At 43.3% G+C, this 25,259-nt stretch overlaps 2 protein-coding genes across 3 annotated transcripts in view; one reads left to right on the top strand and one right to left on the bottom strand.

Moving 5' to 3' along the window:
* Nucleotides 1–25,259, top strand: part of LOC144139762 (uncharacterized) — a 116,150-nt gene that overhangs the window by 20,617 nt on the left and 70,274 nt on the right. The window contains exons 5-6 of the mRNA XM_077672025.1: nt 1,944–2,064; nt 4,189–4,255. Of these exons, the coding sequence (XP_077528151.1) occupies nt 1,944–2,064; nt 4,189–4,255 (188 nt within the window). The remainder of the gene's footprint in view (nt 1–1,943; nt 2,065–4,188; nt 4,256–25,259) is intronic.
* On the bottom strand, nt 13,954–24,742 carry LOC144138428 (uncharacterized). 2 transcript variants are annotated; one of them, XM_077670701.1, is made up of 5 exons: nt 24,442–24,742; nt 22,351–22,729; nt 21,784–21,851; nt 20,084–20,162; nt 13,954–14,379 (listed from the first exon to the last, which is right to left on the bottom strand). In XM_077670701.1, exons 1-4 carry the CDS (start codon nt 24,481–24,483, stop codon nt 20,115–20,117), a joined length of 537 nt encoding a protein of 178 aa, XP_077526827.1. In that variant the 5' UTR covers nt 24,484–24,742; the 3' UTR covers nt 13,954–14,379; nt 20,084–20,114. The 2 variants fall into 2 exon arrangements, with proteins under 2 accessions (XP_077526827.1, XP_077526828.1); XM_077670702.1 differs by having other exon boundaries at nt 22,351–22,693.

The raw sequence follows: 25,259 nt of genomic DNA, 5'->3' as shown, positions 1-25,259 counted from the left end.
CGTGAGAGCGGTGAACGATATCGGATATCACGAGTATTTTATCAGGAGGCTGAGAAGCTACTTGGAAAAACCATCCGTAGTGCAAAAATTCAGAAGTATAAAGGTCCTTTGGTTAGTGGACACCATTGAAAACTTCATCCTGCGCAGGGCTATGAGTAGCCACCCGAGGAAGATCACATCCTTCATCAAATCAATAAAGACGCAGGCCTGTTTTTTGAAGGGAACTTTGTTCTGTTGTAATTTCACGTATTCATGTTCCGGTTCATTGAGCCTTCAATGAAAGAAGGAGAAAGGTAAGAGGTACCTCGTTTAGAATGGGTTTGAAGCCTTAAAATGCATTTTTTTACTCGCGTACTTTTGCGCGAGCCAGATTGACGATTTGTTATAGACGATTTTTACCTCTACTGTTACAACGAATATCGCTTATTACGAACTACTTTGCCGTCCCGGTACCACGTTATTACAAACTTCGACTATACGTATAGTAGACAGAGATACAGAGCGTGTTACACTATCTCTGGAGTGAGTGCGGCCGATTCTTTATCGACGCAACCCGATAGACGCTCGAAATCTCAGTCAGAACCTGACGCAAAAAGCTTCGTTGGGAACAATTGTACAGCGGTAACTGTTGGTGGCAGAGCACATGGGTTTACGTCACGCATGCGTGAAGAAGCTAAGTCCTGTGAAGGACACTTCTCTGCAAGAAGGGTCGTACTGAGGAAAAGCCAACTTTATGAAAACGGATACACGGTAAAGCAGAACGAAAGCCAAACTGGAGTTTTCAGCATCAGCACAAAAAAGTTGATGACACCCCTGTAAACAGAAGGTTCCTTAGGCACATACCTTGCATCGATCCACAATCTTACAAAGACGCAAGGTAGCTAGGATAATTTCAACCTGAAAGCATGTCTCAGGGTAAGAAAAAAATAGCCGCGTATCGGCTCGCGTGACTGGAAGTGTCGCAGGAAGACAATAGTCTTCTGCCGTCCTCACGTTAAACCCTGTCCTCCTTCCCCCACCCACCTTTCACGCTCTTCCCCACGTGTCTCTCTCCCGCAATGATAAAGGTGATGGAGGTTTGTCCAATTATATTCAAATTTCCCGCTGCTCACGCGCCATCTGTTGGGATCTTTGATATTTTGTTACTGTTGGGCTTGGGGGGCCGCGTCGAGCTGGGGCTCGAGTGCTAACGCTTCATTTTTAATTAAATCATTCTTTTTAACACGTTTTTTATTTGTTATCGCAAAATTAAATCCTACGTCTATAGTTAAATGACAGAACACTGCTAGTATCCCTTAGGTATTTGTTTTACGTCAAAAATCCTTAATGTTTTCTCTTTGCTTAACAGTGTTGAAAAGTGCGAAGTGTGCTACAAGATTGAGTAGTCCGAAAGTTGGTAGTCGGTAGTTGGTGCCTCTTGGACGGGCGCCTGAATTGACAGACAGACAGACAGACAGACAGACAGACAGACAGACAGACAGACAGACAGACAGACAGACAGACAGACAGACAGACAGACAGACAGACAGACAGACAGACAGATCAAATGCTTTGAGCTAAAGTAGCCAAAAAGACTATCATAATTAAAAGATAAATGCATCAAAAAATATTTAGAGGAAAATAATAGACATAAACGACGCAAGACTGGGGTGGTTGAAAGTTTATGGTAGAGGTCTTTACCCCGAAGCGGACACAAGCAGCTGCTGCTGATGATTGTGTACAAAGGTCGTAAATGATGCTTTCGCAGTAGCAGTCGCTTGCTAAAACCTATCCTGAAATCGATCTACGCTAGTCCGTTCCTCCTTATTCCGAATGGAGAGGCGTATCTTACTTGTGTACATGACCGACGCGCGAGCCCTTTTTGTATTTCTCGGTGAAAATATTGTTTTCAACGCGTAGTGTTTCTTTGCTATCGCGAAAATGAAGTACCCATCAATTTTCAGGGCGTTGCTCGTCTCTGGGTTCGTGGCCAACGCGATGTACAGCGACACCATCCGCCGGTTGCCCGAGCATGCCAAACGCTTCCGCGGAATCCTGGACACCTACGGAGAGGACGTGCAAAATGTACGCATTATCTCGCTCTGATACCACACAAACAAATGTCACCTGCAGAGCTGTTCGTTTGATCTGCCATAAAAATTGGCCCTGTATATGTGCTCACTTTGCTGAAAATGTCGTTGAAAGACGATAGTCGTCTGGCGCCCCTGCCACGAAAATGCCTCTCTTCTCTTCCCTATTCCCCTCTCATGTTCTTTCACTCCCGTCTCCCTCCTACCACGATAAACAACGTAGAGGTTTTCTAAGGTCAATTCAAATTTGCCGCGTTTCACTGCTCGCGCGCCATATACGTGAACCTTTTGTTACTGTTAGACATATTTGAATGCCGACACGAGGGGGGCGCCGCAAGACGTTTTTGTACTTTGAGGTCAAAGCATTTTTTTTTCAAGGCGTATTTTTATGTGCTATGGCAAGAGTCAAGCATACATCTAGGTTTAATTAAAGGAACACTGCAAATATTACGTATGTATTGATTTTCTGCCTCAAATATGCCTAAAATATTCTGTTTTCTCAACAATCTCTACAAGTAGGAACATTTCCAACATGCTTATTAGTTTGGAAGTGTTTTGTCTATTGAAACATCTGGTACAAGTATTAGGGATATACAATGAGACAGGCATACAGACAGACAAAAAGTTTCGCGTTTAAGCAGCCCAAGAAAGGCTATCGTCTTTAAAATACAATACGTGCCCGCAGAGTCAAGTCTCTGGGGTCGACACTGCACCTAAAATGCGATTTATAGTTTAACCTGACTAATAGTTTAGTGCTGATAAATAACGCACTAAATCTAAAATATATATAGTTTGGGAGATCTGGTAAATTATTTTTGGGACAACGCAAAAAAAAATTCAGACAAGTCGCAAACCGGGTAAGGAGGGGACTAGCAACTGTCATTTATTGCACGAAGGAAAGTAACATTCTTTTGCAACAAAGGAGGCAAAGAGAAGAGCGGAGAATTACACATACGTTTTTAGATATCACTGTTATTCAAGTACTATTACCGTATAAATATGCAGTTTCTTTGTTAGCAGCACTGAAGGCCAGCTGGCGCACGTTGCTTTGTGGCAATTAATCTCGTTGGCTTCAACGAACTCGCATGTGAATTGGTTGTTACTTTTAGGAAAAACGAAGGATCTAGAAAAGTCAAGTAGCAACCACAGTCTTTACAATGTGTGCCGAGGAGCTCGTTATTTGCTTTTTTAACTTGGGAAAGCGCTCACGCTTTTCTGAAGAAATCGCTGAAAGGAAGCAAATGCGTTTGAAAGCTGAGTACAAGCCCCTTGCAACATGCAAGGTCGAAACACCCAAATTTAAAGTGCATTGACAGGTTGCTTTTAGGGGCGAAGCCCCAAAGAGGCTGGGGCTGTTGGCGTCTCCTGTCGTCATCGTCGTCATCGTAATCGTCGTTCGTCTCATGTAGTTACGGTTCTAAAATACCGGAAAACTCGTTTACGGCTCGAGCTATATAGGTAACGCGTTCTAGAAAAACACCGGGGCACTCGTTTACGCCTTGCGATGAAGCGCTTCGTAAGGCGTACTAAAAAAACACCGTGGCACTCGTTTACGCTTCGCGCTAGGGAGCTTCGTGCTTCAAAGACAAGAGACTTTTACAGCAAATCTTTATACCTGTACCCCCCAATTGGTTTCATCTCTATTTGAAAAAATGCCAAGGCGCCAAGAATACACTCACACACTGCATGTTTTGCCCCTCATCAGGTTTCACGTTAGGGAGGCGAAAAGCAAAAACGCCCGTGTGTACGAGATTTCGGCGCACGATAAAGATCCCCAGGTGGTCAAAATTAATCCGGAGCCCTCCACTACGGCGCGCCTCATCGTCTGCGTTGCGTCGGCGCGTTAAACCCTACAATCAATCAATCAGGTTTCACGTTAGTGGAGATGGCCTGGTATTTTATCTATTACCCAACAATTTGTTCCGGATGACGCTTTAGAATACTGATGGGATGAACGTGTTTGGACGCTGAAGGCAAGTTTTGAAAATTTAAAAGTTGTATCCAAAAAAGAAAAACGAGGAAGAAATCAACATACTTAACGCATGCGTTTGTCAAAACATTTTGACAGTATAGGACTTGGTTATTCCCTCCTCAAATGTTTTTGTTTTTCTTTCTGCAGACGTCTAAATGCGTATTCAAGAGCCTACGAAAGCACGTACTCGACAGTCTTACTCCGGCTTACGCAGGTAAGTACTACCTTATCCAAGTATATCGAACATCACAATTCTCAAGAAGTCAAGCCTTTCCCAGTCGAAAAACACGGCCGTGAAGAACAATTTCTTTAGTTTGTCGTTATTTCGCGTACCGTACTGTCATCCTGTCGTATTTTTGTCGTGTCGGGAGTCTGGTGTTCTGTCGTGTGTCGTATTCCTGTCCTGATTTCGATGTTCAGTCGTGCTGAATTCCTGTCTTGTCGTGATCCTGATGCTCCATCAGTAGTTGCAAACAATTTGCATGTTATTGCGCATTATGAACAGTAGCGTAAATGGCAGTTCTGTTGTGTCTGCAGGAATGTTTGTCGTCGAGAAAAATTGACTTGGTTGTTACAACAGCAATGTGCGTCGTAACAGATAGACTTGTCGTAACAACCTGACTTCTGTTGTCCCAACAAAGTTTTTTGGGCCGTACGACTGGAATTGTTGTTAGCTTTTGGCGGTATTCCTGTTGTGATTTTCTTATATGCAAGACGCGTAATTGATGCTCGCAGTACATATATTCCTCACAACGTCACTGGTGGCGCTTTGTATACAATCCTGCGTTGCGAGTTCAGTGTGAAACGCATTTAAAGCGGCAATGAAGACAAAATAAAACTTTGTTTCAATAAAAAGACTGCTTTGTCCCGACAACAATAATTCCTGTTATATCTCAAATTTAAAATGAAATAATGGGGATATTAAAAAAATCAGACAAAGCAGTGCTGATACCCCAGCCAATACCAGTGACGTCTCTATGACGTCACAGAATCTTGTTGGTGCGATTGGCGGCAGCCGCCCAGCGCCACCACCGAGAAATGTGTGGGCGATTGTAGTCCGTTTTGAACGGTCCGTTTGAACGTATCGCTTAAATCCTAACATGCAGCTAACACGCTGATAACTACGTTGTAGTGCTTGCTTATATCACCCCGCTCCTACCCATATTACGTCACTGCGGCGCGAAGTTTGAAACGTTTTCCTATTTTTCGTGGTTTTTTTTTCTGTAGAAAACCGTCTTTGGCGGCTTGAATGCAGCTGAAGGGGTTACTAATGGCTAGTTCGTTCAAATCGAGCCAAGTGACACTTTGGTTGCACGGCCCCTTTAAATTTTAGGGCAAAAAGCTGAACTATTTTCGCTCACCGGTGCACTTTGTAAGCGTTAGGTCTCGGGGAGCGGAGTTTTCGCACGGGATTCATTTTTAATGCAAAGCGGCAGACTCAGTGACCTGCAGACTACTGCAACAGACACTCCAGGGCGTGATGTTCTTATCAAAGAGTGAATTGTATGCCGCGCGCTCCAAGAAAAAAGCCCGGGCCATCTCCACTAATGTGAAACCTGGGGAGGGGCGAAGCATGCAATGTATAAGTATTCTTGGCGCCTTGGTGGTTTGCCAATGGAGATGAAACCGTTTGGAGGTAGCGGTATACAGCTTTGCTGTAAAAGTCTCTTGTCTTTGAAGCAAGAAGCTCTCTTGCGTGAGGCGTAAACGAGCGTCCCGGTGTTTTTTCAGTACGCGTTAGGAAGCGTGCCAGCGCCGGACGTAAACGAGTGTGCCAGTGTTTTTATAGTACGCGTGACGTTCTAGCGCGAGGCCTAAACGAGTTTCCCGGCACCTACGGGGCTTCGCCCCTAAAATATGTCCGTACGTACGTAGATATGCCGTCGAAAGTAATTAGAAGACGGTCTCGTAAATTTGCAGGGCTTTCTTCTTCTGGAAACTGGCTATCTGCATCGGTGTGCGTTTAAAGGAGTCCTCCGTACTAGAAAAAGCTCCCTGTAAACCGGTAATGGCTGTAATAAAGCCAGTAAGACAAATATTTTGTGATATTCACAAATTCTTGTTCCAATTACTTATGACGGCACCTGTACACACACAAGCAGCAATGATATCGTTAACTCCCGTTTAAATCTAACCGCTTTTTTTAAAAATACCGCTTTAGTTGAAATATTTCGTTGTACCCACTACAGTGTCAATAAAGCGGTTAATGTTCGCATTTAATGGAGTGACGCTTATAACGAAGCCAATTTTTTACAGCCCGAAGAATCCGCTCTTACGACTGTTTTTTAAAAACACAAGTTATATAACGAATTATTATCATAAACAAGGCCCTCTTTTCTGACGGGTGATGAGTAGTAAAATATACTGACTATCCATTGTTTTGATCGAGAAAGATTTTATGACCACTGTAATCAAAATCAGTTATAGCAAATCGACGAGAGCAGTGTTTGGGCCGTTTAGGGCGATACAACGTGGTACGCTTTATATATGCAAATAATTTGATGTCTCTTAAATAACTTTACCACCCCTACTAAAGAAAGTTGACAGAAGCACGAAAGCTCTCCGACATCAAAACTGCGCCAAAAGGGCATCAAAACTGTCGCTAAAATTGCGTCCAATTGATCTTCAAACCTTCAAAGACAAAATCGCAAACGAAGAACGAACTCACGCGACCATTTTTCATGCACTATAAGTAGCACTATAAGTTTCGACAGTATTGATCACGATATCCTCTTCACTAAACTTCAGTTATACGGAATAGCTGGACTGCCCCTTCAACTGTTGAAAAGCTTCTTGTCAGATAGGCAGCAAATTGTTTGCGTCGATGGCACTTTTTCTTCCTCTGCTTTTAACAGGAAAGGTGTCCCCCAAGGCTCTGTTGTAGGGCCGCTTTTATTCCTTATGTAAATGATTTACCGTAGTGCCTCACGCGCTCGAAATGCATTCTATACGCCGACGATACCACCATCTTTTCAGACAATCCTGATGCAGAGATATTAATTTCTGATTTTCAAAATGACTTATGTTGCCTTTAATCTTGGTGTGCTAATAACAAACTATCTAGTAACTCGTTCAAATCGTCCCCAATGGTATTTCACTCCCCAAATAAAAAGTTGCAAATAAATCCTTGCCTCCATATAGGTCACAGTCCCATTCTACTGCGGAACCAAACACCCTTTTTAGGTGTTATTCTTGACACTCACCTGAGGTTCCAATGCCGTATCTCTTCCATTTGCAAAAAGATATCATTTGGCATTCGAGCGCTTCTTAGAGCTAGGCTGTACTTCAGTACGAAAACTCTGTTGGATTTATATTATGCATTTATTCATAACCACTTGAACTACTGCATCACATCGTGGGGTCGATCGTATAAAAATCAACTTTCACCATTAGAAATACTTCAAAAACAAGCAATGCGTATAATAACGTTTTCCCAAAAAATGTCACCATTTCTTCCTATCTTTACTCAAATTAATATTTTACCTTTGCCAAAGATGTATTTGTATAGCGTTGGAGTTCTGTTTTTGAAGTGCTGCATAGCCTCCTAGATCTTGACATTTTCCTTCGCCGCATGTTAACCAACCCTAATTTGACTAGATTTTCATCCCGTCAGAACTTGTCATTGCCCAAGGTAAGAACTAATTATGGCAAATTTAGACTACTTTTTTCTGCTGTTTCTTTTTGAAATGACGTACCACTGGAAATAAAAATAGTTATCTCGCTTCAACCCTTTAAAAGAAAATTGAAAATGTTCTTAGCTACTCACCAGTTACTCCTAAAATATTTTTCTTGTCTGACATCTTTCCCTGCTTGTTCGGTTGTAAATTGATTACAATTTTCCTGTTTCTTCCACAATGTGTTGTATTTTCTTTAATATGCCATTCTTACACGATGTTTTATAATATTTGTATAACGTATGCAATACATACTGGTTGTATTGTGCTCACAACTTGTTATCCCCAAAACATCTAGCATAGGAGGTCCCGCCTGCGGTTCTGAAACCTTGGGACCTCCTCCCGTAAATTCCCCCAATGTTAATACACTCTTGTACTTTTCTGAATAAATTTGAAATTTGAAATTTGAGGCGCGTATATACGAACGATCTAAATGTATACCGATAAGTGGTTTATGAGATGGACTTATACTGTTGTACTCTTTCACGATAGATGCGTGTGTTGTCTTATCTAGAACTGTTCCCTTTTCGTGATTTCCAAGCAACCGTTTTGTCCCAACGGAATCCCGGTGGTTTCACGCACGCGCAACGTATCCAGAGATCTCATCACAGCTCTTCTGTCGACCAACCGGTGTATGGGGAAGTGCATTAGTTTTCTGACAGGATTCCATCGGTCTTAATAAGAAAGCTTTCGCTTTAAGAGCTTTCCCTTTAAAAAAATGGGTTTCCGCTGACAGAGAAAAAGTCACGTTTCTATTCTAACTAGATAGGATGCAAGAATACCGTATATACTCGCGTAATGATAGCGCTCTTTTTTCCCAAAAATATGGTGCAAAGTTAGGGGTGCGATCATTACTCGAGGTAAATTTTTCGGGAAAAAGTTTCAGCGCAGAAAACGCAAGTTGCAGGTCAGAATGTTTACGATTAGTCTCACGAACATAGTAAACATAACAAATAAAAATATAATAAAAACTCCACTGACCACCGAATGAGACCGAGTGATGCAAAATGCAGTGTTTTCATTGCGGAACGCGCCGGAATTACGGAATTACGGAACGCGCCGGAACGAGTCTGCTGTAAGTTGAGAACAGGTCGACCAATAAGTGGCTGCTGCTGTCGCAGGGCGGGACATCGAGACACGGCTGCCGACACTGCCAGCCGAGCGCGTTTTTTCATATGTTTTGCGAGTACATTATGTGAATTTAGTGAGTTTCTTCCGCACAAATAATGAACTCACGCTTGTCGATATCGCTAATATCATCAAGCCCGCGGCAATAACGTAGCCATGTCCGCTTTGAAAGAGGAGGAAACTAACGTAAGCACGACCATCGTCGTGTAGACTTGGCACACATACGACATATGGCTGCGGCAAGTTCAGGGTGCGATCATTACGCGGGAAATGAAAAAAAGTCATATTTTGACGACGAATTTCAGGGGTGCGATGATTACGCGAGTGCGATCATTATGCGAGTAAATACGGTATGTTTAGAAGCGCCCGGCGGGGACAGAGATATCTGTCGACAACAGCCGACGTTTGCTACAAATTAACCTTTCACAGCCTCCCACGGAGGCTCCTCCTCAACCGCACCGCTCCTACATTCTATGCTCACAGTGTTGTAATCATTACGGAATAGCGCAAAAAAAAAAAATACACGCAGAGGAGAGATGGACAAAGCGCACAGTATCGCTAACACGAAATGCAAGCAGGCAGCTCCTTCCCACGCATGAGCCCGCGGTTCATTTCACCCTCGTTCCTTCAACGCTTTCATCTTCTCGTGTTTCTTTCACAGTCAACTTATTTCTACTAGAGAATGTGGTTGTTGCCTGGAAACTGGAGCAGAATATCTCCCCCCTTTGTAAGGTTGGTTCTTTGGGAAGCTGCGTAGGAAAGCGTTATTTCGTGTTCAAACGCCGTGTGGGTGGTACCATTCCTGTCGTTACTGGGTGCTTACAGGTGGGATAAGCTAAATGGAGAGAAAGTACGGTGCGGCTTGTTAGAAAGGAGTTGCAGACTGCGATGCGAACGCCCGTACGAAAATTTTTGAGTTCGTTTTAGATCGCTGGAATTATTATTTCCCGAGTGGTTGATTGATTGGTTGATTGATTGATTGATTTATTGACTGATTGACTTACTAACTGATTTATTTATTTATTTATTTATAATGGCTCCCTCGTTGTATCGCGTGATGACGTCATCTCACCAAACGTTGACAAAAGGTGTTTTTCTTGCATACCCTCTTCTTATGCGGCGCTGCGACCGTTCAGGGAAATCAAGTGCGCCTAAGTGTTTCAATTAACTCGAGTCGAAGGTTAAACCTGTAAACGTTAAATTTCATCCCCACAATAACTAATCATCGTTCAGGGTGGGGTGTATTGTCCTACACTGCTTTAACAGTTTTAAGTTTAGACCCACGTTTATGGTTGAAAGAAATTACCACCCTTCTCCAAAAGGAAGTTGAGAGAAGGGGAAAGCTAAAAGTGCGTCTAATCGATCGTCAAACATCCAAAGGTCAGAATCGCAAGCGAAGAACAAACCCATGCGGCGTTCTTTCGCGCAATATAGTACAGGCTTCTATACGAAGGACCTAATGTATACCGATGCGTCACTTATGACATAAACACACTAAACTTTTTTACACCCTTTTAGCCAAAAATGGTGTAGCATAAGTGTAAAAAGGGTGTTGGGAGGCCTTTACACCTTTTTTCTAGAATCTCAACACCCTTTTTCTAGCTCTACACCCTTTTTATGGGAAGAAAAAGGTGTTGATCAACACCCTTTGAGAGTGAGGCTCAACACCCTTTTTTATCTGTACACCCTTTTCTTGCAAAACACCTTTTAAGGGTGTTAGCCATGGGACAAGATTTTTACACCCTTTGAGGCCAAAAAGGGTGTAAAAAAGTTTAGTGTGAATACACTATTGTACTCCTTCTTCATGGTAGATGCGTGTATAGTCTTATCTGCAACCGTTTCCTTTTTCGCGATTTTCAAGTAACCGTTTTGACACAATGGACGCTCCTGTTCACGCCCGCGCCGTGTGTCCAGAGCTCTTATCAGGGCTTTTCGGTCGACCAACTGGTCTACGGGGAAATGCGTGAGTTTTGTGACAGAACGCCATCGGTCCCACTGATAAAGCTTTCGCTTTAAAAAAAAAGCACTTCGGGGTGTTGCATGCCGGGGCGGCCGCTGGGCAGCAGCTGAGATGCTACCGGGAGTGGAGGGCGGCGGGAAAAGCTGACACATCTTGGGAAACGAGGTGTGTTCAGACTTTGTTTCCTTGTTTAAACAAGTGCTGCATTATTAAACAAGTGCCTTCTTTTTAACAGGTGAACGGAACGGGGTCAGTTACGGCAGTCGACCCACCGAGAAAACTGTTTGTTTTATTACCCTGATTTTCGATTTTGCTAAAAGAAACGTTACGGCAGCAAAGGCGTGCTTTTTGGCGGGTCTTCGCCACCGCCGTAGCTGTGCTACCTCTTATTCAGGGCAATATGACAAATATAAAAGATTAAAAATGTAGATTTCTCTTTCATCATCATCACCAGCCTATCTACGCCCACTGCAGGGAAAAGGCCTCTCCCATTATTCTCCAATTACCTCGGTCCTGTGCCAACTGTGACCAATTTATCCCCGCAAACTTCTTGATCTCATCTGCCCATCTAACTTTCTGCCGCCCCCTGCAACGCTTGCCTTCTCTAGGGATCCACTCTGTTACCCTTAATGACCAGCGGTTATCTTGCCTTCGCATTACATGCCCTGCCCACGTTCATTTCTTCTTCTTAATTTCTACTAATATGTCTTTAACACCAGTTTGCTCCCTGACCCACTCCGCTCTCTTCTTGCCCCTCAGTGTTACACCTATCATTTTCCGCTCCTTGCCCGCTGAGTCGTTCTCAATTTAAGTTGAACCCTCTTAGTGAGCCTCCAAGTTTCTGCCCCGTAGGTGAGTACCGGTAAGATGCAGCTGTCATATACTTTCTTCTTCAGCGACAATGGTAGGCTGCTATTCATTATCTGAGAATGTCTGCCATATGCACCCCACCCCATTCTGATCCTTCTAATTATCTCTGCCTCATGGTTGGGATCTGGGGTCACAACTTGGCCTAAGTAGATATATTCGCTTACCACTTCCACTGCCTCGCCACCTATCTCAAACTGCTGTGCTGTCCCGAGGTTATTGGTCATTACTTTAGTTTTCTGCATATTAATTTTCAGGCCCACGGTTCTACTCTGTTCACCCAGTGCGGAAAGCATGCTTTGCAATTCGTCCCCCGAGTTACTTAGCAAGGCAACGTTATCAGCAAATCTGAGGTTACTGAGGTATTCTCCATTAACCCTTACTCCCACCTGTTCCCAATCCAACGTTCTGAATACTTCTTGTAAGCATGCTGTGAATAACAATGGAGAGATTGTGTTTCCTTGTCTGACACCCTTCCTTATAGGTATTTTACTGCTCTCCCTATGGAGGATGATGGTAGCTGTAGACCCATTGTAGATATCCTCTAGTATTCTTACATAATGCTCATCTACCCCCTGGTTCCGTAGTGCCTGAATGACTGCTAGGGTTTCGACCGAGTCAAATGCTTTCTCATAATCTATGAAGGCTATATATAGGGGTTCAGTATACTCAGCGCACTTCTCTATCACCTGATTGATCGTGTGAATATGGTCCATTGTTGAATAACATTTACGGAACCCTGCTTGTTCTTTAGGTTGAGTGAAATCTAAGGTTGCAGAGATCCGGTTAGCGATTACCTTGGTAAATACCTTGTAGACGACTGACAGTAAGCTGATCGGCCTGTAATTTTTCAAGTCCTTCATGTCGCCTTTCTTATGGATTAGGATGATGTTCGCGTTCTTCCAAGATTCCGGCACCATTGCGGCCATTAGGCATTGCGTATATAGGTTTGCCAGTTTTTCAAGTACGATTTCTCCGCCATCCTTCAAGAGGTCTGCTGTTATCTGATCCTCACCAGGTGCTTTGCCCCCTTTCATTTCTTTCAAAGCCTTCCTTACTTTTTCGGTCGTTACTGGTGGGATGTGTATCACTTCTGAGCTACTGTCTCGTTCGGCATTATCCTGTATGTCCCGGCTACTGTACAGATCCCTATAGAACTCCTCGGCCACTGTGACTATTTTATCCCTATTTGTGATGACTTTGTGAAGGACTTAAAAGGTTGAAACGTCCCTGGTGATGCCGCAGAATGCGAATAGACTCTTTTCTTTATCAAAGCGCGAACACAGAAAAGCAGCGGGAGTAGCTCGAAAGCGTGATTTCAGCCGCTCGTAACTTCGGTACAAACAAAATGATGCAAGATGTTTTTCAGCAGCAAAAATGGAGACTGGCTTTTTTAATATTATGATTTTTAAAATTACGGGTTTCTAGAAAAAGCACACCAGTCAATATTTTTTGCTCAGAATAATATTTTTTTAGAGACTGGCGAAATTAGGGACATGTTTACAAATATCTTGTCCGCATCACCTACCACTGATAAGTTGGTCACAATTACAGGTACGGAGATAGGGGGCGTCGAAGCTAGCGACAATCTGGCGTGTGGCGCGATTTCACATTTTTTTTTTTATTTTTTTTTTTACCATGGCGGGACGCAAAATTTGTTTTGACTGCCACCTGCTTGTAATTTTGGCGTAGTTTTTGTTTTAAAGCAAATTTGCAGCAGAACGATCAAACCTGTCAGTTCGCAAATCCACAAGTTTGGAAAAAACTGCAGCCACCGGAAATTGCGCATCACAAGCGCCACCTTTAAAAATTGTTTCCTCGCGAAGTAGGCACGCTACACACTAAGAAAAAAAGGAGTCCCTGTGACCCCCTTTGGGGGGTATTTACTTGCCACAGATTTGACTCTTCATCGACCCCTATCGCAGAGTCACGCTACTCTTATTGAAAGGGGGTCACACGGATCCCGTCACGGTAGTCACAGTAGAATATGGGTGACTACCTCCTTAGAGTCAGCACTGACCTATCTAAAGAAAAAAGAGAGTCACGGGACTCCTGCCTGATGATCATTGCGACCCTGTAACAAGAGTTGTGAGGACGCCCCTTTTTAAAGAGTCCCGTGATGCTTATGGCGACAGAGTCGTGGAAGTGTATGGGTGACCTTCCCAGAGATGGTCAGTAATACTCCTGGTGGAATCATTGCAGTATACGTGCAAGTGCAATTTTAGCCCACGTGCATGCAGCTTCATGAGCAGTTTCATACAAGTATAGCAAAGCAAACCAAAAGTATTTGAAAATTATTTTATTAAAGACGAAAGTGATACATTTGAATGAAAAGCCAGCTTAGGGTATCACAGCTGTTTTAAATTACAAAATAACCAGCAAATAGCCTAAAAATACAGATACACTAAGCATGTTTTACTGCTTGCTATGGCTTGTCACAACGCAGGTTTGCTAGACTAACAGGCATGATATTAAATCACAAAAACAAGTTTTGTGTTAACCAGCTTTGCATACCTGCTGGAGCAAGGTTAAACTGGTGTGGAAATAAATTGCAATAATTTTTAAAGGCTTCTTTCCTTGTTGCTGTTTTTCTAAGGCAGACTTCTTACACAAGTCCATGAAGTCAATCCAGAAATCTTCACAGGCCGTGCACAAGCGTTGCAAGGTGTCCTCGGGTCCTGGCGTCTTGGACCAGGCCTTGTCTCGGACCTGCCAGAAATATCAATGAAAAGAAATTGAACGATAAGACAAAAGCAAAATGAAATTGTAGCCAGCACAGTAAAATCATCAACAACAGGCTAACTTCCCCCGTGCCTGACAAAAAAGAGGGCGAGGAGCACACCTCTTGCCATTACATTTCCTTGATTGATTGATTGATGGGGTTTAACGCGCCGACGCAACGCAGGCGATGAGGCGCGCCGTAGTGGAGGGCTCCGGATTAATTTTGACCACCTGGGGATCTTTAACGTGCGCCGAAATCTCGTACACACGGGCGTTTTTGCTTTTCGCCTCCATCAGAAAAGCGGCCGCCGCGGCCGGGAATCGAACCCGCGACCTCGTGCTCAGCAGCGCAACGCCTTAGCCACTGAGCCACCGCGGCGGGTCATTACATTTCCTTGCTTTGCCATTTGGCTTTTGCTATGAAATGTTTTGTATGAGGGAACATATGTATAATGTATGAAGTTACATATGGACACCCCAGAAATGCGAAGGCTTCAAAAATTATTGCATCCATAAAGAGGATCTGAAAGCTCCAGGGAGGGAGACTAAGAATTTATGAGTGCAAAAGGCTGCTACTCCCCCCTTTTGATGGTATGAGAATATCTATGTAAAGCTTAAAGGCAGCACGAGTAACAAAGCAGTAAGTGAACTGAGACACCTGCTGCACAAAGGGCATGCTCCACACTGCAAAACACTGGAGGGGTACAAAGTCTAACTCAAACTGTTCAGTAAAAAGCATGAGGCAAGTTGGTACATAGTTCTTAAAAAGTCGAGTCCACAGCACATGACAAAGAAGATGATAGGACAAGCACTTGCTTGCAACTAAGTTTATTGAGTGCATCGTCTAAAATAACACCCTTTAATAGTGGGCCGCACAATGGTAACAAAGGAATCATAGCGAAGTGTCTAAATATTCAAGCTCATTGCAATAAAGGTTCACTTTGCTCCTGTTTTTTTATGTAATAAACATCTAAAAGCTCCCAAATCAGTGCTTAGGTTCTTTGCAGAAGTCAAACTTGGCCCAAGAAAGGCTTGTACTTGCATGATTCGCAATGAGTGGGTACATGCAAAAAGCCAAGGGACAAATTGGATACATCGACTTTCCAGATGGGAACGACACATCATAGATCCCCCCCATTCCCTGGGCAAAAACCGCTGTGTGTGCTGCTTGTTGCACTTTTCTTTTGCTTTTCGGCTTGATAGCAATTTGCCTGAACCTTCTATCTACGCTTCACTGATTAACTTTAACGCTTTTTTAAGTTATTCAATACGCTGACTATATTTTCTACTCTGCATGCAATGTTTGCACCCCGTTTAGTTTTTTCCTTAAACAGTTTTCAGCTTAAGTGAAAGCATGAAGCACTAAATAATGCTTACAGTTGTAGTTATCGAGATCACACTTATTACTGATGGAAAAGAAATCTAAGTTGTCAGTACAAAGGGCACCACTGCCTTGTTACGTGCCTCGGTTTCTTCATGTTTTTAGTGGCCACAAGAAAAAATTTTAAACCACTTGTCTATTTGAATTATTGTCAACGCGTTTAGTTTCCGTACCCTGATTTTTTAACTTCTCATATAATTAAATTTGGCACAAAACTTGTTCCAAAGTTTCTAATTCCCTGGATGGGCTTTCCTGCACGAGTTGTGAGCGACGCAGTAAAGCTGACACTACAGCCTTGATGGGACATGCCACAATAATTAGTTTCCCTATCCCAATTTATTGACTTTGGATGTCCAACTTTTTGTTCTCGAACTTCTCATGTACTAGAGGGGCTTCTCTGCACAAATTCAGAGTGATGCAGTAAAGCTGACACCAGCGTTGATTTCAACTCGTTGTTACCGCAGAAAATTGACCAGTTTTTAGGGCTCTAAGAAAACATTTCTTTTTGCTAAATGTGTTGGTTAGGCACATAGTGCAGTGGCAAAAATGCGGATGATTCAACGCCCTTGCTAGCACCAGTTGTGTAATGTTTGCATAAATAATGATCGCAAAAAAAAACCCAAATCAAAATTTTGTCACCGTAAAGAAAAATGAAAAAAAAAGAAGTTGTGTATAACAAACCGCCAATAGTGGAAAAAATTTAGAATACGCATTTTGAAGGTTTACATTAAAAAATCCTGTCCAAGAAAAAATTGACTAGTGCAAATTAATTTGTCCCCGTGGTGCCCACGTGGTGCTTGCACGCATGGTGCCCGCATCTCGTGGTGAAGCCGAACATTCATTCCAAAATACACAATTTTGGATGGTTCTCTGAAATGGTTTGATATTATTAGGGGCCCAACTTAGTCCCCACGTGATGTAAAAACATCTTATTAAGGACTACAGCAAGCACCAGATTCATGGCAAGCAAGAGATGCCAAAAAATTCGCTTGGAATTTAAAACCAATCTCAGTGGTGCATTTTTGTTGACATTCTGATCATCAATTATCTACCAGAACATCCACTTGCGGTTTATTGCCATCTTCTGACTCGCTATGGTAGCCCTGCTTGCAGGAATAACTTGCGATGCACTAGAATTGTGCCCAGCAAGCTTTCGCACGGCGAAAAGAGTGCCGCCTAACATTTTCAAAAAGGCACCATATCAAACCTTTTGGAGACTGCCAGAATAGACAGTTGCAGTAAGAAGCAACACTAGACCTCCAAAAATAGCCTCGTACTAACAAAACTGGCCAGTGAACAGCTGGCAGTGTTCAAGGCTGATTGGAAATCTCTACTTGTCTGAACTGATATCCGATGACTTGGTTTTATTTTTTGAGTTTCAGCTGGAGCTGTTATCGCAAAAGTAGGGCATGAGTGAAGCGATATCACAAAAGGCGTTCTTTTTTTCGAGGAATAGTAGAGGGCGACGGGGGTGCCATGGCAAATCGGCTTGAAGTTGGGTAACTGCGTAGTAGCACGAAATATTAGGTTTGCAACACACAAACAGAATGAAAACTGCTGGAAAGTGGCTGAAAATGCCAGGTCCACTTGATACACATGCGGGGAACCTTCAGAAATAAGCTTTCACAAAATAAAACGACCCTTTCTTTGAACCAAAGCTCAGTAGTGGAAAGCTGGTGTCATTTCCAGGTAATTATCATCTGCCACTGCCACCGGATTGCAAAACTGGCAAAATGATTTGGTATTTGGCTTGCTGGAAGACTTTTGATCAAGAAAATTACATGGTAATGCAGCATGACCACGAGTCGCATGCTTTTTTATCAAGCGCAGCAGCAACGCTTCCTTCTGAGAAAACATACACACCTCACCTTGCAAAAAACTGCCATATAAAATCGGCAATATAAAGCACCGATCACCGATGATCAATGCTGTATATTCCTGATATCCATGTTGTCATTTCTCTTGCAACTAACGCATCCCACTGGTTAGTCTAGGCACTGCAGTTTTAGAATCAGTTCTAATTTTCCTGCTCTGGCTACACTGAAATTTCTGACGGTGTTTTTGAGGGTTGAGCAGCATGTGTTGTTTCGATAGGTGCCATGGCTGCTGCGCTATACAAAAAAGGATGTCACTTGTGGTTACGCTGCATTAACATTAGATTTTTTGATCAAATGGCTCACAGAAGTCAAGTATCAAATGATGTCGTCAGCTTTGCAATCCGACTGCGTTTAAAGGTGAGAACTACCAGAAAATGACACCAGGTATGCAGTAGTGAGCTTTGGTTTAGAGGACGGGTAGCTTTTTTTCAGTCAAAGTATTCGTGGATGTCTCCGCATGTCTGACAAGTGCACTTAGCATTTTCAGCCCTTTTCCTGTCATTTGTTTCATTTCTGCATTGCGCAATTTATATTTGGCACTACTAGACAGAGAACTTCAACCCGATTTGCCTTAACGCCTTCGTTGCCCACTACTTTTCCTAAAAAAAAGCATGCCGTTTGTGATTTCACTTCACCCATGCCTTACTTGTGCAATAAGAGTTCCAGTTGAAAGTCAATTGATAACCTCAAGTCATCGGACATCAGTTAAGGCAAGGAGAGAGAGCTTAAAATTGGCTTCAGTTTTGATTCTGTACGAGGATATTTTCGGAGGTCTAGAGTTGCTCCTCAGTAGAACTACATATTCTGACAGAGTCTGCCACAAGTTTGGTATTGTTTGTTTTCTAAAATGTTAGGTGGAGGTGCAATGCAGGAGGCTCATAGAGCTGAACGCCTTTTTCATTTGTCACGCAACAGTTACTCGGGGATAGCTAGCTGGGCACTGTTCCAGTGCATCGCACCTCATTCCTGAAAGCAGGGTTAGAAAAGTGAGCCAGAAGATTATAACAACCAGCAAGTGAAAGCTTCAACAGGTGCATGATAGTAAACTGACAGGGACCGAGTTTTGTTTTCAGCCCCAAGCAGTTTTTGTCCTATCCCGAATTTTCACCTGACCATTAATGCGATGTCAACCATTGACAAGATGTTTCTACATCATGTGGGGACAAATTAGTGCCTCTAATAATGCCAAACCACCCGATTTTTTTCAGTAAACTATCCGAAATTGCATATTCTGAAACAGAGGTAGGGCTTCACTGCAGAACGAGGGCACCACACATGGTAACATGTTTTTCATATCTGACAAATTGTACTGGGCAACTAAACTTTTTTCCAAGATGTGTTTTTTATGTTTGGCAAAAATTATACTCCAAACTTTTTAAACTATTTGCAAACTGATATACACAACTTATCCATATTTGCAACGTTTGGCCAAAAACTGATTTTGTTAATTTGCGAATCTGTTCTTGTTGGAAAGGACATCGAATAATCTGCATTTTGAGCTGATGCAGAATGTGCCTAATCAATATGTTTACAAAAAATTTTTTGTTAGACCCCAAAAATTGGTAGACTTTCTGCGATAAAAAGAAAGTTACCGCCCTGTCTGCGTGCCATATTCCGAAGTCTATCCTTAGCAGATATCAGCGTCAACGCCAGAAGTAGTGTACTTAGCGAGCATCACAATGCATACGGCAGCTTCTGGATTTTCGGGCCGTCTCGAGCGTTTTGATGTTCGGGACAGGTTTTAGTAGTAGGAAGCATCGCTTCGTTCACAGAAAAAGAATTACCTTCAAACTCTAGTTTTAATCAGCTGTCATGAGACAAATTCAACCAAGCTATTTTTCTTAGAAAACTGTTACTAAAGACAACTGTTTTTCTAGTGGCTCATTTTATTCACGACTACGTTGGCTGAAGTTGTTGAAATTGCAACTGTGTGAGAGCTTTTTATGAGTTGAATATGGGAGCTTTAACCTAATTGCTTGTAGTATTAGCATGACTAGGCCGATCTGGAAGACCATTTCGTGAGAAACGAGCATTATCACTGCCAAAATAGCCTAAAAATACAAAACCCACCCACACATCAAGATATTCATTGATGCCAGGGTCCGTATGGGAAATTTAGGAGGTGTGTCACGGTGTCACAGTGGTGGCGTGGTTATCAAACCAGGTAGTTGTTTTGAAGGTTGGTAGCTAGTAGCTCACAATATGCCTTTTTTGTCTGCTTCTTCGGGTTTTTTTTTTCGCAGATTATTCGGAGCGAGATTATAGAGAAATCGATAGATGATTTTTGAAGACTGGGAACGATTCCAAGAAATTTAAGCAATTTCACTGACAACCGTTTTTCTAAAAATTCTAAAACCACACAAAGAAGCAACACTCAGTTTTTCCAAAGCTCCTGCGAAGTGATTTCATTAAAAGTAATTACTGCTGTACTTACCAGTGCTTCTCTGAAGGCTTCGACACCACTTTCATTCAGCAAAACAGGCCGCAGGACAGTGTATCCACCCCTCTTGCATCTAATGATAAAAAAAATACATAGCACTGACATGGAAATTAATAAGATGTGGGGGACCAACAAGAGAGTATAGAGGAGGCCATAAGGAAAAATTTACACAGGGCTCCAGCTTAACAAATGCAATGTGGTAATTGCTACGTTCCTTATATTTTCACGGTGTATTAACAATTGCTTTATTATCAGGGTCTCTACTTCCGCACTACTTTCATTTAGCAGTATTAAAAGTGGAACTGGATTACAAGTTTGTGAAAAACGCGGAATTGCTGTAAACACACAGATGACAACATCAGCACTGTTTCTGCAGCAAGCAAGCAATAACACATGCAGTAAAGGGTCCATAAAGACTGAATACAGCTTTGTTTATTTTGAAAGAACTAGCTTTTCAGTACTCACTCGGCTCCCTTCCAAGCCGGAAATACATTAGTCAGAAATACGCAAGCAACACAGAATATTTTCATATTTCTCACTGAGGCTTTGGCATGAGAGACGCAATATGGGCTAGCACTAAAAAATGTCGACAGACAAGAGTCTTCTGCCGGCCCTGCTACATTAGAGTGGCGCTTCTCCACCACGTCCTCTTAGGTGTTTTCCTAGCATTTTCTGGGCATGTGTTTGCTTCTAAACTTCACTTCACATCAGACTACTGCCCTGGTCAATGAAGGGAGGAAAACTGCTTCTTCCTGTGTTGTGGTCCACAAAAATGATTAAACAAATCAGATGTGCAATATACATAGCAAAAGTTGCCGCACGTGAAGACAGAAGCCGCACCGCACATAGTGAACTCCGTCTGGAACAACTTGTATCTAGCCTGATAATTTTACTTAGATTTTGTTTCGACGGTAGGCCATATTTGGCCCCTCGCACCAATTTGAGCCCTCCGGGAAGGGGAAGGCGTTGTTGCACTGTTCCCTTCAAGTTTCCGTTCTTCTATTGCTCCCTTTGTCAATTTCTGCTCTTAAGGCTGACCAGCCCTCCTTTTCTTGTCCCCCATTTTACCCTCTCCCAGTCTCCTTTGCCTTTGTGCTATCGAGAATAACTGGTTTGCATGTTTTCATTTGTTGGTTACATTGCTCACAAAACCGGAGGGTGGAAAAAAAACTCTTCCGAACTAGTGTTTGCCGTGCTCGGCATTATTTTAGTGTAATATTGCCTTGAGGAAGCTTTGTCCACTGATCAAATCTGTCTGAATATTCAAATCCTCGTTAGGGTTTCTACAGCTGTTGTATGAAGGTTTCGACGTATTCATAGTATTTCAGGATTCCTTCACCTGCTTTTCTCAACGGAATTGGCAGTGGCCAATTTTTGGGACAGAACGTTTCGCGTGGAATGACCCATTAGTATTATGAAGCTTTGGTTTTTTTATCTGAAGCCTTTGGTGCGTAAACGAAAAGCACAAAACTGACACAACCTCTCTGGGAATAAAAAAGAAGTGACACCAAGGTTCAATTTTTAACAATTTTCACAGCATTTTAACATCCAAAAATGCCTTCGTGCAATAACAGTAGCCAACCGTTATTTGGAATTAATTTGAAATCAACAATATTTAGGCGATCTCTAGGAGAGCAAATGGTGGTTATGAGCTGAACTGAAAGAACTAAGATAGAGACAAGTGTAATACAAACCTCCAAAAAGGCAAAGTACCCCGTGAGCATGGACATCCACAGGACTTGAGGATTAAGAGCAGCCATACCTGATAGAGCCAAAGGTGAAGGCAAAAAGTAAGGGCAGGAGCAGTTGCAACAAATGACAGTTTTACACAGACGTCAACCGCACAAGCAATTCGAAGTCTCAAGGGCCAGTCCAAAGCAGGCACAAGCAAATTTTATATCCCCTGAAACCTACTACAAACCCGCATAACCTCACACAGCCATGTCGATGAAAATCTGCAGCCCTGCAAGATTTTACCTTCTGTTATGACATGTTTCAAATGCTGGGTTTTTCCATGCCAAACAGCCAAGAGTATGGTGCTTGACACTCTAACCTTTCGGGAAAAATTAATTGTTGATGCGAAGATTCTCTTGGCCTTGCAGGAGTGTGACACGTTCACACGGAACTCGGGAGAAAGGGAACAGAATGAGTTACAATGGCGAACGGTGAAAAGGAGACTTAGCACCAAACAAGGACACAAGGGTCAATGTGCAGCCCCCGAAATCCAGTTCAAGCGAAGAGAAAAACGGAAATGCTCTCACCAACACGAGAAGCACCATTCAGCGATGTGTGCCGCGGGTCATCGTTGTACCAGGTTGCAGCAGAGCATTGGCCCCCGAATGCATGTACTGCTCGGACAAAGCAGCACAGGCAGCACCCCGCCCTGCGTGGCAGGTGTGGTGATCCACCTGGGCCGTGGCCACCAACCGTGGCCAGGTGTAGAACCGAGCCCGGTTGTCTGCAAGCCAACTCGCTCGTCTGGAACCTCTGGTACACAGAATCCGCAGGCCCATCTCCAGTCCTTGTTAGCTCACCAGCTTCAGAGTCCTCTGGTTCCGCGATTGGCCTCCACCCGAACCTTGTTCCTTGCTTGAGCACCTCCTCCTTAATTAATGTAGACAAGCTGATGTGTTTATGCCTCTGTAATACAGTACATACGAAATATAACGAGAGGGAAGATGAAGACTTGGTTGCTGGCTAGTTGATTTATGGCGCACAAAGACTGCGCAAAAGATGAGGGTGACAGGAAGAGCGCTGAAGCATGTCTACTTGTGCAACACTGGTCTGCATGCTGGAGTAATGCCCAAGTGACAACATGTCTGGCAGACAATAATGATGCTAACAGGTGACTCACTAAATACAGAAAGTACACTCTGAGTGTGTGATCAGGACATGTAATATTTTGCACAGCTTTATGTCGGGCTAGTTGGTGTAAGCTTTTGAAGGTAAGTTGCTCTTGTTACGATCACAGAGAACGGGCACAAGAAAAACGTACGCTTTCACGAGAAGATGGCGCCGTCTACTCGTGAAATTGTACGTAGTTTTCTTGTGTCCGTCTATGTGATCATAAAAAGCACAACCTACCTTCAAAAGAATATTTAGCATGCTCCAGGCTTCTTTTGATGCCTATATTAAAGGATTCATTCAGCATTGGGGCCTATTTTCTTTACCTGCAAATATCGCGCGAACATGACAATACAAGCCAATATGCCATTCATAATGGCTTTTCCCCATAAAAAGGACACTAAACGGTCCCAACAAGTTTGCCTATACGGGCAGACCAGTGTTAAAAATGACGCTGCACCAAAGGGTTCAAAACGATTTACACCCCCCATGTACTGTTTTTTTTGTAGTTCGGTTTGTTATTTCACGAAACGTCAAAGAAGAAAACTACAGAATAAAAAGGGAACACTTGACACACTTTTGAATAGCCTGCCATTGCAAACTAGCGCCGTGTATTACAGAATTGTACCGCTCCGCCCAACAGTCAAATGGTTTTCTGCGACCGACGGTGCAAAAAGCAGCCGTTAGACAGCGAACACAACAGTAGCGCTAGAGACAAGCTTGACGTGGGCTAATGGACGAGGGCAAAAGGAGGGTGTGCTGAAGAATACGGACGGCATGAACAAGTTAGAACAGGCGCCTCGTAGGCGCTGTAAAATACCCCTCCTCCCCACACACACACCCCGAGACTTAATTCCCTGCGGGGCCACATGTCCGCCTTTCACCTCCAATTTCGACGTATATGAATTCTGTGCCCCTGTGAACTCTACGTGAACTCAAAGACGGGCTTCGTCATTAGCTCGTGAAGCTTGGCAACGTCAGGCGTTGTGGAACTGCCGTACTCGCTCGCTGGCGCGCGGCCCGAACTCTCTCTCCCTGTCCTGCATTTGCATACTATTTTCTCCCCCTTGCACATTGCAAATTCTCATCTGTTTAACTACATTTCCTGCGTCCTCACCTCTTGCCAACTTTTTTTTTTCCCGACAACGCCGCCAGCACACGGTCAACGCGTACGCTGTAGGGGCGCGTTGGCGAGCGAGTACGGCCACAGAACAGGGAGTACGGCAGTTTCACGACGCATATCGCGGCCCGCAGACCGCGAGCAGCCGCGAGGAAGGACGGTCGCGACGGCGGCAGCCGGTCTCGCGAGCGCGATAGCTTCGAAGCGCACTGCACGGAATTAACAGTCTCAAATAGGGAGGAGGGGGCGAAGGAGAGATTTCACAATGCTTACGAGGCGCCAGGCAGCAAGCAAACAAGCACAGCATATGCAACTTTTTCGGCATGTGTCCGGAAAGCTAACCGAGACAACTATTTCACTTGGTATTATTAGCAGGGACAGTACTCACGTGAAAAAACACGATGACACAGCCTTTGTTCCGGCTTCGCATTCAACCGTAGCACGCCGTCGACTTGCCGAACTGAAGAACTCTAGTAGACGATTTCAGGCGGTGCGCAATGAATTCCGCACAGCAAATTTCATACCGGTGTCACGCCGTTTCCATCCCGCAGCGGTTTTGATACGCGAATTCGACAAAAATGCGTCAACTCGCCCCGCTGCCTTCGCCACCTTCGCGCCACTCACTGGCTTACTCCACTTGGCTCGCAGTGGATTCTATTGATTCGCGTTGTCTAAAATATTTGCATTTGTATTCTTGTTATTGAGTTTTAAAGCGAACGCTAGACAAAAGAAATCTGGTTCTGGCAGGAACTTTTTATATATGTACGTTTTACGTAATGTACACAAGTTTTTATAAAACGAACGCAAATCAGTCACGTGACTACTTGGCGGCTTTTTTAAACGCACTGAAAGAGGCAGGCGACGCTCGCACACAGGTTCAAATATATAATAATTGTGGGAAACATGCATTAATCATTTAAATAAAAAGATTGTCGCAATATGAAGTAGTTTTTATTGAATAAAAGCAAGTACAAGTAAGGATTTGAATGACTAACACTTGAATTCTGCTTTTTGGTCGGTCAGCTTGGTGTAAGTTTACGCGACATCTGAACACAGAGCTCTGTACGCGCGCAAGTGCGATGCCTTACATCGATATGTACTTAATGTACAAAATTACTAGTGGCACATGAAGCATTGAACATACTGCTTAATTGGTAAAACGCGAATGAGAATAACATCTGCAGTAAAGTAGGCTTTGTTGCACGA

Source organism: Haemaphysalis longicornis, unplaced genomic scaffold, assembly GCF_048455015.1.
Source record: "Haemaphysalis longicornis isolate Haplotype H1 unplaced genomic scaffold, Haemaphysalis longicornis Haplotype H1 scaffold_5, whole genome shotgun sequence".
NCBI lineage: Eukaryota > Metazoa > Arthropoda > Arachnida > Ixodida > Ixodidae > Haemaphysalis > Haemaphysalis longicornis.
This window is presented reverse-complemented; position numbering and strand designations above follow the sequence as displayed.

Coding starts and splice junctions, on each gene's coding strand:
- LOC144138428 (XM_077670701.1), bottom strand. CDS start 24,483: ATGCGAAGCCGGAACAAAGGCTGTGTCATCGTGTTTTTTCAC. Junction 22,730..24,441: donor GTGTCATCGTGTTTTTTCAC/GTGAGTACTGTC, acceptor ACTGTATTACAG/AGGCATAAACACATCAGCTT. Junction 20,163..21,783: donor GGTACTTTGCCTTTTTGGAG/GTTTGTATTACA, acceptor TTTTATCATTAG/ATGCAAGAGGGGTGGATACA.